This window comes from Malus sylvestris, chromosome 13 (genome assembly GCF_916048215.2).
Source record: "Malus sylvestris chromosome 13, drMalSylv7.2, whole genome shotgun sequence".
Lineage (NCBI taxonomy): Eukaryota > Viridiplantae > Streptophyta > Magnoliopsida > Rosales > Rosaceae > Malus > Malus sylvestris.
In genome coordinates this window covers 6,581,878-6,595,008 of record NC_062272.1, presented here as the reverse complement: position 1 = coordinate 6,595,008, position 13,131 = coordinate 6,581,878, and the positions used below count along the sequence as shown (strand labels likewise).

Sequence of the window (13,131 nt, the reverse complement as noted above, 5' to 3'; positions counted from 1 at the left end):
ACAATACCAAATTATTATAAATGAATGACCCATTGTTAACTTAGCTGAAATCTCCTCACCCCTTAGCAGTGGAGGATCCATAATCGAATCTTGGGGGGTTCCATTGTTAAAGGTTCAAAATTTTTAGATAGAAATAGAGCGTGAAACGCGCAAAATATATTTAGTTTATTCACTAAGACATTTCGTTGAACACTTGGTGAGTTTGTTACTAGCTGAATCAAGTTGCACACTTGTCGACGAATATTGACATATGCCAAAGTAATCTAATGAGTGCTACTGAGAGAATTTGAAGAATTTTGTCGACGCAATATGCAAAAGGCCTTTCATTAAACACTTGGTGAGCACAAAAATGACCCATATCAAACATTTAGAGGGACTCAAAAAACCTTCACATATATATTTCTCGGACTCCGATTGGTCCTGGACTACCTAGGTCCCAATATGCATCCACCACTGGTCCCTAGTGTAAAATATCGTTGTATAAAAAATTTGCACACGGTCTCTTCACATAAAAGTCCTACAGATCCAAACTCTTTCTCCTAGTTTTAGACACTTGAAATACTATTTTAAAGGAAAAAATAACGATTACATTGTTATTGCACTATAATTAAGGGTTTTTTTTCTTCTCTTTAATTGGATTTTTAAGTGGTTCTTGCTAACATTATGAAGTATAATAGTTGTAAGAACATATGATTCTTCTAAGTATTTAGACATAATTTTTTTTCCAAATGCTATTGCAAATTTGCAGGCAATAAAATTACAATCCGGCTCCAAGTTTGATGACAGATAAACTCAAGTAAATACGGTTAAAGAGAGGTAAACAAGATTAACTAATCGCGGTAATTAAAAAACGCGCGGGACGTGACGACTTTTGGTCTACCAATGCCCCAATCCCACAGCGCCACCTGTCCGTCTTTCCTTATAAATTCATTTCTTCCTTACTCGATTCCCCACAAATTTGAATTCCAATTTCGTTGCGATGGCCCCAAACAAGCAATGCGGAGTGAAGAAGCGGAAATTAAAGAGAAAGAGTCTGGAAAAAATGGCGGACTCTCTCTCTCTGGTTGTGATACCGAACGAAAGCGCAGAGTTGGCGGCGACGGCGGCAGCTGCGAGCGCCGCCATTAAAGGGCAGTGGGAGGTCCACTTCTCTCGCTTCTTCCCCTATCCTCCTCAGATATCCACGTGTCCCGACCTCGTCCCTCTGCCTCCTAAATTCAGAAAGCGACGGCCGCGTAACAACTGGATCCCTTCCTCCTCCCCCGCTCAGCTCCAGCTGGCTCGCGATGGCTCGAGCTCCGACGCCATCCTCACCGTCTGTTTCACTGGAAAGACTTTGGTGAGCCTACTCTTGTCTCGATCAGTTAACTTCTCGTCTTGTAATTTGTTAGTTCAGTTTTCTCTTTGAAATTTTCTTTCGACTGCTGATTTGTGTTTGACTGCTGAGAAAACCGAGGGAAAGTGAATAAAGTAGTACGAATTGAAATTCTAGTATCCAAACGGCGCTGAGACTTCATTTGAATTTAATTGGCAAGATTTGTGTTGAATTTTCAGATCCTTTTAGAAATATGTTCCTGAATACTTCTTTTGATTTTGATTTTCTATATTATTACGAGTGTTTAGGATCGATTTAGTCTAAAATGTACGGACGCTGTGTCATTTCATTCTGGCCTAGCTGTTTGGTTACTGGAAGCATTACTTAGCGGTCTGAATAATCGCTATTCGGCATTAAATCAAGGCCAAACATCTCCGATAATCGCAATTCTGGAAGTAGAATTAGAGTGATTTGTTAATTAATTATCTATATTTGGACATTCAAATCAAGTAGTCTGAGTACGTCTTCATGAATTTTCCGAATCTAGAATTTACGAGGCCTTTTTCTTCAAGTTATTTAGCATGTTTATTTCTACTAAATGCTAAAACTCTTTGAATTGCTATAATTTGACATGGTTCAGGAGGAGCACTATGTTTCCAAGCTACAGTTTATCTGGCCTCAGGTTTCATGCATGTCTGGATTTCCTGCGAGGGGCACCAGAGCCGTGTTTGTCAACTACAAAGATCCTGCGGGCGAGGCAAGCTGCTCAATCCTTGTTTCAGATATATAGTTCATTTTTGTGTATGATAGGCAGTATCTGTTATGTTTATGATACAGGAAACGGAATAATTCGAAACTCACGTTGCCATTGTGTTGCATCTTCTTTGCAGATCCAAAAATTCGGCCTGCGATTTTTGTCTCTCTCTGAGGCAGAGAAGTTTATGAATGCTTTAAAGGTGAATCCATTACTTCTGGCAATTTAAGTGCGTTATTGCAATATTAGTTTTCGTAAAGAAAAAAGGGAACATGTTTGATGCTCATTGTCAGTATAGAAGACTATTTTTTTTGTCTTGCAATGGTGGTGTTAAATGGCTAATTTGTCAGGAGATTTGCAAGGAAGGGAGGGATAACGAAGCTGTTAATACTGACTGCGGACCTGAAATGTCATCACAATCTGGGTTGGTCTCTTCCAATAGATCCCACTGTCGGTAAAAACAAAACTACTGTCTCCTGAAACTTCATTCTCCCTTCACGGTGGAAAAGTCGAAGAGTAGTGAAAGTTAATTCTGTGTTTTCAGGGCTTGCAAGGACTCGACTACTATGACTTCTGTTGAGACCTGTACGCCTCACATATCGCCAAGTGTGTTGGACAAGGAAGCTGATCAAACTGTTCAGACTTACATGCCTCAAATATCACCAAGCTTGTTGAAAAACGAAGCTGATCAAGCTGTTCAGAGTTATAAGCCTCAAATTTCACCATGCTTGTTGAAGAGCGAAGCTGGTCAATCCTCGCACACTCAAGAATCCGTGCATATTGATAACTTTCAGAGCAACTTTGCAGCCTTGCCTCCAAGTTTCACCTCATTTCTGAGCAACTGTGGCCCTGTGATTGAACAAGGTAGGTTTCTTCTTTCAAGTTTTGTTTGTCTTATTCGGGGATAATTCGGACACGGTAGATTGATTGCCACAAAAGTAAACAGGAAATTTTATTCTGATTCCATGTGATGACTGATGAACCATTTTCCTTGATTGAATGATGCAGTAATGGCAACACAACCAACTGCTCCACAGGAAGAAGTTCTCAAATCCCAAATTGCGGTACCCTTTCTTGACTCGTTAGTTTAATGGATTTAATGTTCTCAGTCAGCATAACGAAATGGTTGTTTGTGCCTATTAGTACACGGAATTGTTGCTATGCTTTCTTTGTAAACAGTGCATTTGCATACTAGTTACTGATGTTCTACTGACGTACTGCTGATGTATTAACATAAATATTTGTTGTTTTGCAGAAATATATGGAAGATGCTTCCTTCCAAGGTAAGTTGTCTTCTGAAATTAACATGCTGCAAACTTTTATACTTGATGCCATATCGGTCTTTGTTCTTTCTTTACATCAAATAACTTTGTCCTAATATTAGTGAAAATGCATATTTCATTTCTTCTCACTGAATTCGGAACTTGCTGGTTCCGGCATGTAGATTGTAACTTAAGTTGATGTCTTTGTTTGCGCATGAATATACACACGAAAAATTTGAACACCGTCACATTGAGAAGTTGCTAATATCTCAAACCGATTATGCACTACCATGTCACGTAAAAGCTGCTTGATAATATATCCTATTACTTGAAAGTTGATTCGTTTCTTGTTTCGTTCTTTTTCCCCTGTTATTGCCAGATATGTTGTTTAAAGTGGAGAAAGTTATCAGTGAAATCGGAGGTGGTATGCTGCTGTAATTGTTCATGGCCCTGCACCTGCAGTATCTGAAGCAGTTCTTCTACAGTTCCCCCAGCCGTGAACCAGCTTTCACCACCTACCGCCCAAAACTTGTTCATCCTCCCTCTCTTAATTCAAAATGTTACACAAGTTGCTTATATTAGGGTTTTATAGTAGATACAGAGTTATAACATCAGTGAATTGGTAACCCCACGTTTTGTTTCACGATGATTACACCGAAAAATCAATCAACAAATTGTTCATTTAACAAGTACATTTAATTGTTATAAACATACAACAAACTTCCTCCAGGCCAAGCCACACTTGGTGTTTGAAAATTAAGATCTGAAATATGTGATCTTAGTTAGTTAGAGTTAGTTAAAGTTCCGACAATTCTTTCTTATCTCTCCTGCATCTCCAGTGAGAACATTGATTCTCCCCATCTTAATTATGGCCCTAACAAATTGCCGAGCCCAAGAATCAGACCTAATAGCCAGTTTCGCCACCTCCGCCCCGGTGCGAGGATCGGTCATCAGAGCCTGATCCAATTGCATCAATGCTCTCCCTTGCATCAGGTTCGTGTAATAGTGATTGTCCAGGACAAGCGGTGTGGCATCTAAGTCGACAACCCTGTTTTTAGCCTGCTCAGCTGGCAATGTGTTGGGTGCAGGGCACTGTTGAGCCAGCTCAGCCGCAAACACTGGGTTTAGTGAAGGGTCTTGTGGCATGCCTGGTGCGAAATTGTACAGCCTGTAATCGAAGAAGTTGCAGTGGACCGCCCCGATAGAGTGCGCGCCAAACAAGACGACCATTTCCTCGGGGGTCAAGTTTCTTCTGGAGAAGAAGTCTATGATCTCGTCCATTGGTGTTGCGGGAGAAGGAAGAATGACATCGGAGGCACGGGAAGTGCGGCTGTCGCGGCGTCCGGCGGGGACTTGGTGACGGGGTAAACCGGAGAGAGCCACAGCTTCCCGAGTGGCAAAGGCTAGTATGTCGGCGCAGGAGACGGTTTTCGGGCATTCCTGCTCTAGCCTAGCCTTGATCTCTTCAATGACTTCGATACCTCGAATTCCACCGCTGGCCGGTGATTGCATCTCTACGGGCTCGTCAGAGGGCGTGGCATCCAGCAGAATTGATGCATCGCATCCCTATGCATTCATGAATAAATTGTTATCAATGAACAATTTTAAATAAGTAATTCTTCATCGCTAGCAAATCACAATTTCACATGTGAAGAAACTTTTACGAATGATAAACTATGATTTGTAGATAACGAAAATGACTTATTACATGTAAGGAATCAAACAGCGTTAACTTGTATCGCAAAAGGCACATACCTTCACAAAGCAGTCGTGGAAGAAGAGGCGAATGAGGCCAGCAGGAAGCTTTTGGTCCCTCTCTACAGCCTTGGCCACAACGTCAGTTACAATTTGCTCCAAATTGGGACATTTCCGATCGTAGAATCCAACATGCAACCCATTCCCCGGGTTGTTCACCTCATCCGCCGAACAAGGAACGACGATCATGGAACACAAGATGACGACAAAAACTGCCGTGGCAATTAAACGAGGGCCCATCTCCATGGTAAAAGATCGATGACTGTGACTTGCAATGCCACAACCTTAGCTAGAATTGTTTGTTTTCCTTCCCTTGTTTGCCACAACCACGACGGAGACATGGTGCGGGGTTGTGCTTATATACAATGCACAACCGCGTGGGTAGGGGTTTTGGTAGTTTCTATGATTTCACATAACTGAGTGAATTAGGTTCGCCTTTGTTTTGCCTCGTTGTTGGTTGTTAAAATTGCAATAGTCTAGAAACATGGCCTTTTTTTTTTTCTTTTTCTTCCGGGTAAAACCTTAAAGTCAATCCTGCTCCAACATCGTTTGTTTTGGTTAGGTATATTTTTTTCACAATTTGTTAGGCTCTTTTATATTTGTTGATGCACAAAATCAGTAAAGATTTTGGAACAACGCAAAATGTCAAGTTTGTGACATTCGCTCGGTTGCTCCGGTCACTAATGAGGATAAATATGTAAAGAGATAGAGATAGAGAAGCAAACGCAAGATGCATGTGGTTCACCCTAGAGTAGAGGAGTTCTCATTAATAGTGAAGAGTTTACACAAATACATAGGTTAATACATAATCATCCTTGGTGAGTTCTAATGACTAGTTTAAGTACAATAATGACATTAGGGATTAATTGTAGGAGAATGGTCTTCTTTTATAGTTGAGGAGAGTCTCCAACTTTTGTCCGCAGTCGATGTGGGATGTTGTGAGCTTTATTCTGACATTAACATGTGTCGTGCTGTGATTGACCTCTTCGTTGGAGGGAAATTCTTATGCTTCGGTAGGGGTGCCTTAGCATGAACCCCTCAGTGGGTTCTTGAAGGTATGACGTTGACCGATGCTTTGTAATTTCAGAATTGGTCAAGTATAGGACAAACAATGCTCCCCTCAGTTCCCGAGTGAGGAAATCTCGGTTGGGGACTTGACAAATCCAAGTCACTAAGTAATCACAAAACTTCTAAGTACCGAAGTGTAGTAGCATATAATGAGAGTTCCCCAAGTCTCTAAGCGAAGAGGGTTGCCAAAAGAGACGCCTGTAAAGTTTCCAGGTCATCCAATGAATAAAAAAAAAACCCACTAAGGATGCTGGTTAGCCTTGAATAAAGAGCCCACGGGGGAGCTTTGGATCTTACTGGTGAGCCTTGGACACGATGTCAGCCATAATTTGCTCCACAATCGGGCATCTGCGATTGTAAAACCCTACATTTGAGCCTTTCCCGAGGCCTTTTCCAGCTGCCTCTGTACAAGGAACGATGATGATGCATAAGGTGAAGAAGATTGTACATTGCGTTGACCATTACACGAAGCATAATGTGTATGTGTTCGTTAATTAATGCGGTTAATGGTTGCTTTTCTTCCTCGGTCAGAGGATGCTGGAGTGAGAAGTAGGAATTTTGCTTATTTTAAACTGCCCAAAACTGAGAACAAAAATATCGACTCACCAAAAAAAAAAAAAATTTCGGAATATGGCAAATGTTTAGGGCTCAAATATTTTAATTTTTTTTGTTGGAATATTTTCCTGTAATTAGTTAACAAATGTTCACAAGTCGATTGCTTTCTATTTTCTTGTTGTTTACTTGTTACACAAGTTTCCTTATTTTGTATGTTAAACTAACTCCTTTTTTATTTGAGTGATACATGGTAGATACACATTTGTAACATAAATGAATTGGTAATCTCACGTTTTGTTTCACAATGATTACACCGAAAAATCAATCAACAAATTGCTCATTTAACAAGTACATTAATTGTTATAAGTAAGAATATTTTAATATTCTAAAGTGGTCCATATGACACGGTCCATATAATATGTAGGGTTTAACGGATATTATTATTTGTAAATAATACTATTAGTCAAATTATGAGAAATGTTTCCTATTGAATTACTGTGATGGGTGGTAATTGATTATGGACTTTAAATAGAAACGGATCCTCTCTCTGCCTCACTTATATATATTGCATATACTCATCTAATATGCACTTGATAGAAAAAACATGATTAGGGTTTTCATGTGCAAATAGAGGCAAGAGAGAGAACACCTATTTCCTCCGCTGCTGACAGAATCCGTTTGGGATCTCATAGCGTTCGTTGTGATGGATCAAGGTACGCTTGGTTGTTTAATGTATTTCCACATTGTATTTGTATGTGAAAATCATGAAGTTCGATGATCTTGGCTTAATTGTTTTAAGATTTACATTATAAACATACAACAAGCTTCCCCCAGGCCAATCCACAATTGGTGTTTAAAAATTAAGAGCTGAAATATGTGATCTTAGTTAGTTAAGAGTTAGTTAAAGTTCCGACAATTTTTTCTTATCTCTCCTGCATCCCCAGTGAGAACGTTGATTCTCCCCATCTTAATTATGGCCCTAACAAATTGCCGAGCCCAAGAATCAGACCTAATAGCCAGTTTCGCCACCTCCGCGCCGGTGCGAGGATTGGTCGCCAGAGCCTGATCCGATTGCATCAATGCTCTCCCCTCTATCAGGTTCATGTAGTAGTGATTGTCCAGGACAAGCGGTGTAGTATCTAAGTCAACAACCTTGTTTTCAGCCTCCTCACCCTGCAATGTGTTGGGTGCAGGGCACTGTTGAGCCAGGTCAGCCGCAAACACTGGGTTTAGTGAAGGATCTTGCGGCTGACCTGGTGCGAAATTGTACAGCCTATAGTCGAAGAAGCTGCAGTGGACGGTGCCGATGGAGTGCGCGCCAAACAAGACGACCATTTCCTCTGGGGTCAAGTTTCTTCTGGAGAAGAAGTCTATGATCTCGTCCATTGGTGTGGCGGGAGAAGGAAGAATGACGTCGGAGGCACGGGAAGTGCGGCTGTCGCGGCGTCCAGTGGGGACTTGGTGACGGGGTAAACCGGAGAAAGCCACAGCTTCCCGTGTGGCAAAGGCTAGTATGTCGGCACAGGAGACGGTTTCCGGGCATTCCTGCTCTAGCCTAGCCTTGATCTCTTCAATGACTTCGATACCTCGGATTCCACCGTTGGCCGGTGATTGCATCTCTACGGGCTCGTTAGAGGGCGTTGAATCCAACAGAATTGATGCATCGCATCCCTATACATTCATGAGTAAATATTGTTATCAACGAATAATCTTAGAGAAGTAATTCTTCATCACAAACAAATCAAAATTGTAATTTGCAGGTGACGAAAATGGTTCATTACATGTAAGAAATCAAGCAGCGTTATGTTGTATCGCAAAAAGCACATACCTTCACAAAGCAATCGTGGAAAAAGAGGCGAATGAGGCCAGCAGGAAGCTTTTGGTCCGTCTCTACAGCCTTGGCCACAACGTCAGTCACAATTTGCTCCAAATTGGGACATTTCCGATCGTAAAATCCCACATGCAACCCATTCCCCGGGTTGTTCACTTCATCTGCCGAACAAGGAACAGTGATCATGGAACACAAGGTGACGGCAAAAACCGCCGCTGTAATTAAACGAGGGCCTATCTCCATGGTAGAAGGATCGATGACTGCTTGTGACTTGCAATGCCACAGCCTTAGCTAGAATTGTTTTTTAGGAAAACTAATGAAAAGGGCTTGAAAACTTTGAGTTTTAATGATAAGGACAAAATAAAGGGTAAAGTGAATAGTACCAAGATTGACTTTTTAGTGTAAAAATGTGGTTTTTCGTTAAAGTGAACAGTACCGGGTACTTTTCGTTAAAGTTACCTTTTTTTTTCTCTTTCTCTTTTTTGCCACAACCACGACGGATACATGGTACGGGGTTGTGATTATATACAATGCACAAACCGCGTGGGTAGGGGTTTTGGTAGTTTCCATGATTTCACACAACTGAGTAAATTAGGTTTGCCTCTGTTTTGCCTCGTTGTTGGTGGTTAAAATTGCAATAGTCTAGAAACATGGTTTTTTCCGGTAAAACCCTAAAGTCAATCCCGCTCCTGAATGTTTATTATGGTCAAAGTTATTTTTTCACAATTTGTTAGGCTCTTCTATATTATATGTATATACAATCGTTAATATGAGTGGATTCAATACACTACATGGATATATATTTGCAATTGTTTTTTACACAAAGCTAATTGATCGTAATGTTAGTTAAAGGGTTCTACAGTTTTTCTTTAGGGACACTTTGGATGCGGTCCCTAACTATCAATATTCTTTGATTGAAACCTTGTTAGTTTTTAGTTTTTTATTGAGGTCCCTGACATTGATGTAATAATGTAAGTTACTATATTTTTTAAATTAAAAATAAAAAATTGAAATTTGTAATTGTTTATATTAATGAGATTTTAAATAAAACCCATAATTTATGAGATTAAAAATAATAAAATATAAATTATACCCTCTATTATATTGTGTGTGTACATATATGTATGGGTACATTAACCAAAATTAACAAAAAAAAGTTATTGTACCAAAACATGGATACATTCTCAAATCAACGAAAAAGAATGTATCCATATAAGTTTAAACATGGATTAAAAAATTTGAAAGGATTTTATATTAAAAAAAAGGGTACATTTTAAATATAACAAATTGATATATTTGAGAATGGGTACATTTAAGATTAAAAAAATTGAAAAATTATATGAATGGGTACATTTAAGATTAAAAAATTGAGAATCTTTTTATATATATTTAAAAAAAAACTAATAGGTACAAACTTAATTTAATTTAATTTAGTATTATTTTGGAAATGTTTGAATTGAAAATTAATTAGAAGTTTAATAGAGGTGTGAGTATTAAACCCTAAATTAATTACTAATTTTTATATTAAAAATTATATAATAAACATGTAAATTCATTATCACATTAATGCTAGGGACTTGAATCAAAATTTGAGAACTAATAAGGTCTTAGTCAATGAACAGTAAGAATTAGGGACCGGATACTAATTTTTCCTTTTCCTTATCTCTCCATCATCTCTGAGTGAGAACATTTATTTTCCCATCTTGATCATGGCCTTAGCAAATCTTCGAGTCCAAGATTCAGACTCAAGTGGTCAATATTGATTGCCATTTTATTAGCTGTGTAATTGATTTTAATCAACACGTTGATCCTTAACCCTTATCGGAGAAGAAAATCGAAACAAAATGTGGAAGTTCCAGATAAAACTGTATTGAAAAGCAACAGTTAGACTAATCTAGAAAATTAAACATGTGGGCCTCAATGTACGAGAATCGAGCATGTAGGCTTCAATGTAGGTGGACCTCATCTCTATTAGAGAGATGTGTTGCACGTTAGTTTAGATGATATAAATAGTACATTGCTATACGTACCTTGACAAAGCAATCATGGGAAAAGAGGCGAATGAGGGCTCCATGGAGCTTTGAATCTTGCTGGTGAGTCTTGGACACGATTTCGGCCACAATTTGCTCCACTTTCGGGCAACCTCGATTGTAATACCCTAGATGTAAAGCCGTTCCGAGGCCTTTTCCAGCTGCATCTCTACAAGGAACGACGAAGATGACCATGATGATGCATAAGGTGAGAAGATTGTCGCATTGATCATTACACGACGGATAATGTCTTTGTGTTAATTAATACGGTTAATGGCGATTACTGGCTAATGCTTTTCTTAATTTCAAATGCCACAGCAGAACTACGTACCAGTGAATCGTGAATGGTTGCCTGCCTTCCTTGGCGAGAGGATGCATTTTGCTTATTTTCAACCTCCCAAAACTAAGAACAAAAATATCTACTCGCCGAAAAAAGAATTTTCGGAATGTTTTCGATCTCTGGAACTCCCTTTGTTTTCCACCTCTGCTTCTTCTATTGCCCCCTTGCCGGTCACAAGAGTGGCAGCAAAGTCCAAAAGTAGCAAAGGTTTTCTAACTTTGGCGGGAAAATAGCAAATGTCTAGGGTATTTGATATTTTCTTATAATTAGTCAACAAGTCGATTTCTTTCTATTTTCTTATTGTATACTTGTTTCACAAGTTTCCTTATTTTCTATGTTAAAGTTAAAACTAACTTATTTTTAGAAAGAGCGTCTCTATTGTGCTACTCTTTGTTTTTCTTTTATGATTCAAGTGACATTAAAAAAAATAACCTAATATAAATATTACGGGATCAAAATTATAATGTGAGTATGGAGAGAGAAGTACACTGCTCTAGCCAACTTAACTAAACTAAATTTCCCATCTTTTATTTAGGGAAAATTAGGTTCACATCCTTCTTTTTGTTACTCCATTGATTAAAATCCTATTCACTTTCAATTTTTGATCAAGGTCCTTGGTATTAATAACATCATTAATTATTTGAATAATAAAATATTTTTATTTTTAAATATATTCCTTTAGTGTTAAAAATGTTACAATTAGTATATTTATATTTATGGCTAAATTTTTTATCATATATTTTTATTTTTAGTTTGTACCAATTTTTAATTTGCAAATATTTTTTTAATTTGTACCAATTTTCTTTTCATTTTTAATTTGTACCCATATATTAGTTTCTTTTTGTGCCCATATTTTTTAAAGTTTTATTTGTGTTTGTACCCATGTGTATACCATCACGTGACATTGTATATTTAATCAATGATAGAAAAATTACATATGGTATATTTATGTTTTATGCCTAAACTTTGTACCATATATTTATATTTTTAGTTTGTACCCACTTTTAATTTGCAAATTTTTTTTTTTAAATTTGTAGTATTTTCTTTTTAGTTTTATTTTGTACCCATTTATTAATTTCTTTTAGCACCTATATTTTTAAAAATTCATTTGTACTCATAATTTTTAATCTTTTATTTGTACCCTAATTTATTTATGATGTATCCATTCTTCTTTATTAATGTACCACTTTGTTATATGTGAAATGTACCAATTTTTTTGTAAAATGTACCAATTTTTTTAACACTATGGATACATTCTTTTGCCATTTATTATTTCTTATTTTTACATAATTTTTATCCATTTATTCAATTAAAATGTTTGAATTTTTTTTTATTATAACCGTTTCTAATAGTATTATAATGAAGGATTTTAAATTTATAGGATTATAAATCTCATAAAATATCAAACAATTAATTGCAAAACTATAAGAATATAAATATTAATAGTAATATAATGAGGTGTACAAAGTCAAGGGACCTTGATCAAACTTTGAATACTATTAAGGTTTTAATCAAAAAATGTTAAAGATTAGGGACCGCAATCAAATTATCCCTTTATTTATTTATTAATCTATGATTGTGACTTAGGTCAACTCTGGAAATTGGAACACCTTAGCATGCTCCAATGTAATAGATTATAGCCTGCTTCGTCCCCTCTCGTCCTTCCCAAAGTCGTATTGACTTTCTTGCATCAAAGTCTCTAAATAGGTTTTTCTTAGCCGGAACATAGCTCCCACGAGCTAATGCCTAACTCCATCGTTACTTACTCTAACCAATTATACGTTAATTCGCTCTTCGTTGCAACCTGATGAAACTTTTCCTTTTCTTTCTCACGTATAATAATGTTCCGTATCGCTGCCTATACGAGGAAATTCCCAGTCGAACGACACCAGATTAAGGTAGAAGGAAAAGGACGCACCAGTGCTTAGCTAGCTCTTAGCAGAGTTCTGAAGGTATATAATTCTGATTAGTAACAAGATTAAAACATAAGCATATATTTAGCTGCTCACGAAGAATATTCTGTTTCCATAATCCAGACCAAAGGGACGGCCGTTCCGTTAATTAGAAACAAAGAAAGAAAATCCAAAATCCAAACGGCCAAGCACGCTCTACAAACGGCAAAAGCAAAGCTCTCTAATATTTCCTTACTGTGCATGAGCTACTGGCTCACAATTTTTATAAATAGTATACTACATGGTATGTTACACTGAACACACACACT

General features: G+C 37.7%; 3 protein-coding genes and 1 long non-coding RNA gene across 6 annotated transcripts; 2 read left to right on the top strand and 2 right to left on the bottom strand.

The window, feature by feature from the left end:
• The first annotated feature begins 958 nt into the window (after positions 1 to 958).
• LOC126597563 (protein POOR HOMOLOGOUS SYNAPSIS 1-like) lies at positions 959 to 4,060 on the top strand. Of its 2 annotated transcripts, none has more exons than XM_050264359.1 (8): positions 959 to 1,339; positions 1,956 to 2,072; positions 2,206 to 2,271; positions 2,423 to 2,523; positions 2,614 to 2,933; positions 3,078 to 3,133; positions 3,325 to 3,352; positions 3,711 to 4,060. In XM_050264359.1, exons 1-8 carry the CDS (start codon positions 980 to 982, stop codon positions 3,767 to 3,769), a joined length of 1,107 nt encoding a protein of 368 aa, XP_050120316.1. In that variant the 5' UTR covers positions 959 to 979; the 3' UTR covers positions 3,770 to 4,060. The 2 variants fall into 2 exon arrangements, with proteins under 2 accessions (XP_050120316.1, XP_050120315.1); XM_050264358.1 differs by having other exon boundaries at positions 2,420 to 2,523.
• Positions 4,061 to 4,123: 63 nt separating this feature from the next.
• Positions 4,124 to 5,389, bottom strand: LOC126597565 (peroxidase 5-like). The gene is made up of 2 exons (XM_050264363.1): positions 5,087 to 5,389; positions 4,124 to 4,897 (listed from the first exon to the last, which is right to left on the bottom strand). The coding sequence occupies exons 1-2, from the start codon at positions 5,330 to 5,332 to the stop codon at positions 4,124 to 4,126; spliced, it is 1,020 nt and encodes a 339-aa protein (XP_050120320.1). The 5' UTR covers positions 5,333 to 5,389.
• A 2,100-nt stretch (positions 5,390 to 7,489) lies between these two features.
• Positions 7,490 to 11,209, bottom strand: LOC126597564 (peroxidase 5-like). Of its 2 annotated transcripts, XM_050264361.1 has the most exons (4): positions 10,902 to 11,209; positions 10,571 to 10,739; positions 8,538 to 9,229; positions 7,490 to 8,380 (listed from the first exon to the last, which is right to left on the bottom strand). In XM_050264361.1, the coding sequence occupies exons 3-4, from the start codon at positions 8,781 to 8,783 to the stop codon at positions 7,607 to 7,609; spliced, it is 1,020 nt and encodes a 339-aa protein (XP_050120318.1). In that variant the 5' UTR covers positions 8,784 to 9,229; positions 10,571 to 10,739; positions 10,902 to 11,209; the 3' UTR covers positions 7,490 to 7,606. The 2 variants fall into 2 exon arrangements, with proteins under 2 accessions (XP_050120318.1, XP_050120319.1); XM_050264362.1 differs by lacking the exons at positions 10,571 to 10,739; positions 10,902 to 11,209 and having other exon boundaries at positions 8,538 to 9,487.
• On the top strand, positions 10,643 to 11,263 carry LOC126597567 (uncharacterized). Its single transcript, XR_007614285.1, has 2 exons — positions 10,643 to 10,778; positions 10,889 to 11,263. It is a non-coding gene; the product is annotated as an uncharacterized LOC126597567 (long non-coding RNA).
• Positions 11,264 to 13,131: the final 1,868 nt, after the last annotated feature.

What these genes read in the sequence shown, in the direction of transcription:
- LOC126597563 (XM_050264358.1), top strand. Translation starts at nt 980, where the DNA reads ATGGCCCCAAACAAGCAATGCGGAGTGAAGAAGCGGAAATTAAAGAGA. An exon ending in ACAAAGATCCTGCGGGCGAG is followed by an intron (nt 2,073 to 2,205) that starts GCAAGCTGCTCA and finishes TCTTCTTTGCAG; the next exon opens with ATCCAAAAATTCGGCCTGCG. An exon ending in AGTTTATGAATGCTTTAAAG is followed by an intron (nt 2,272 to 2,419) that starts GTGAATCCATTA and finishes CTAATTTGTCAG; the next exon opens with GAGATTTGCAAGGAAGGGAG.
- LOC126597565 (XM_050264363.1), bottom strand. Translation starts at nt 5,332, where the DNA reads ATGGAGATGGGCCCTCGTTTAATTGCCACGGCAGTTTTTGTCGTCATC. An exon ending in TCCACGACTGCTTTGTGAAG is followed by an intron (nt 4,898 to 5,086) that starts GTATGTGCCTTT and finishes ATGAATGCATAG; the next exon opens with GGATGCGATGCATCAATTCT.
- LOC126597564 (XM_050264361.1), bottom strand. Translation starts at nt 8,783, where the DNA reads ATGGAGATAGGCCCTCGTTTAATTACAGCGGCGGTTTTTGCCGTCACC. An exon ending in TCCACGATTGCTTTGTGAAG is followed by an intron (nt 8,381 to 8,537) that starts GTATGTGCTTTT and finishes ATGAATGTATAG; the next exon opens with GGATGCGATGCATCAATTCT.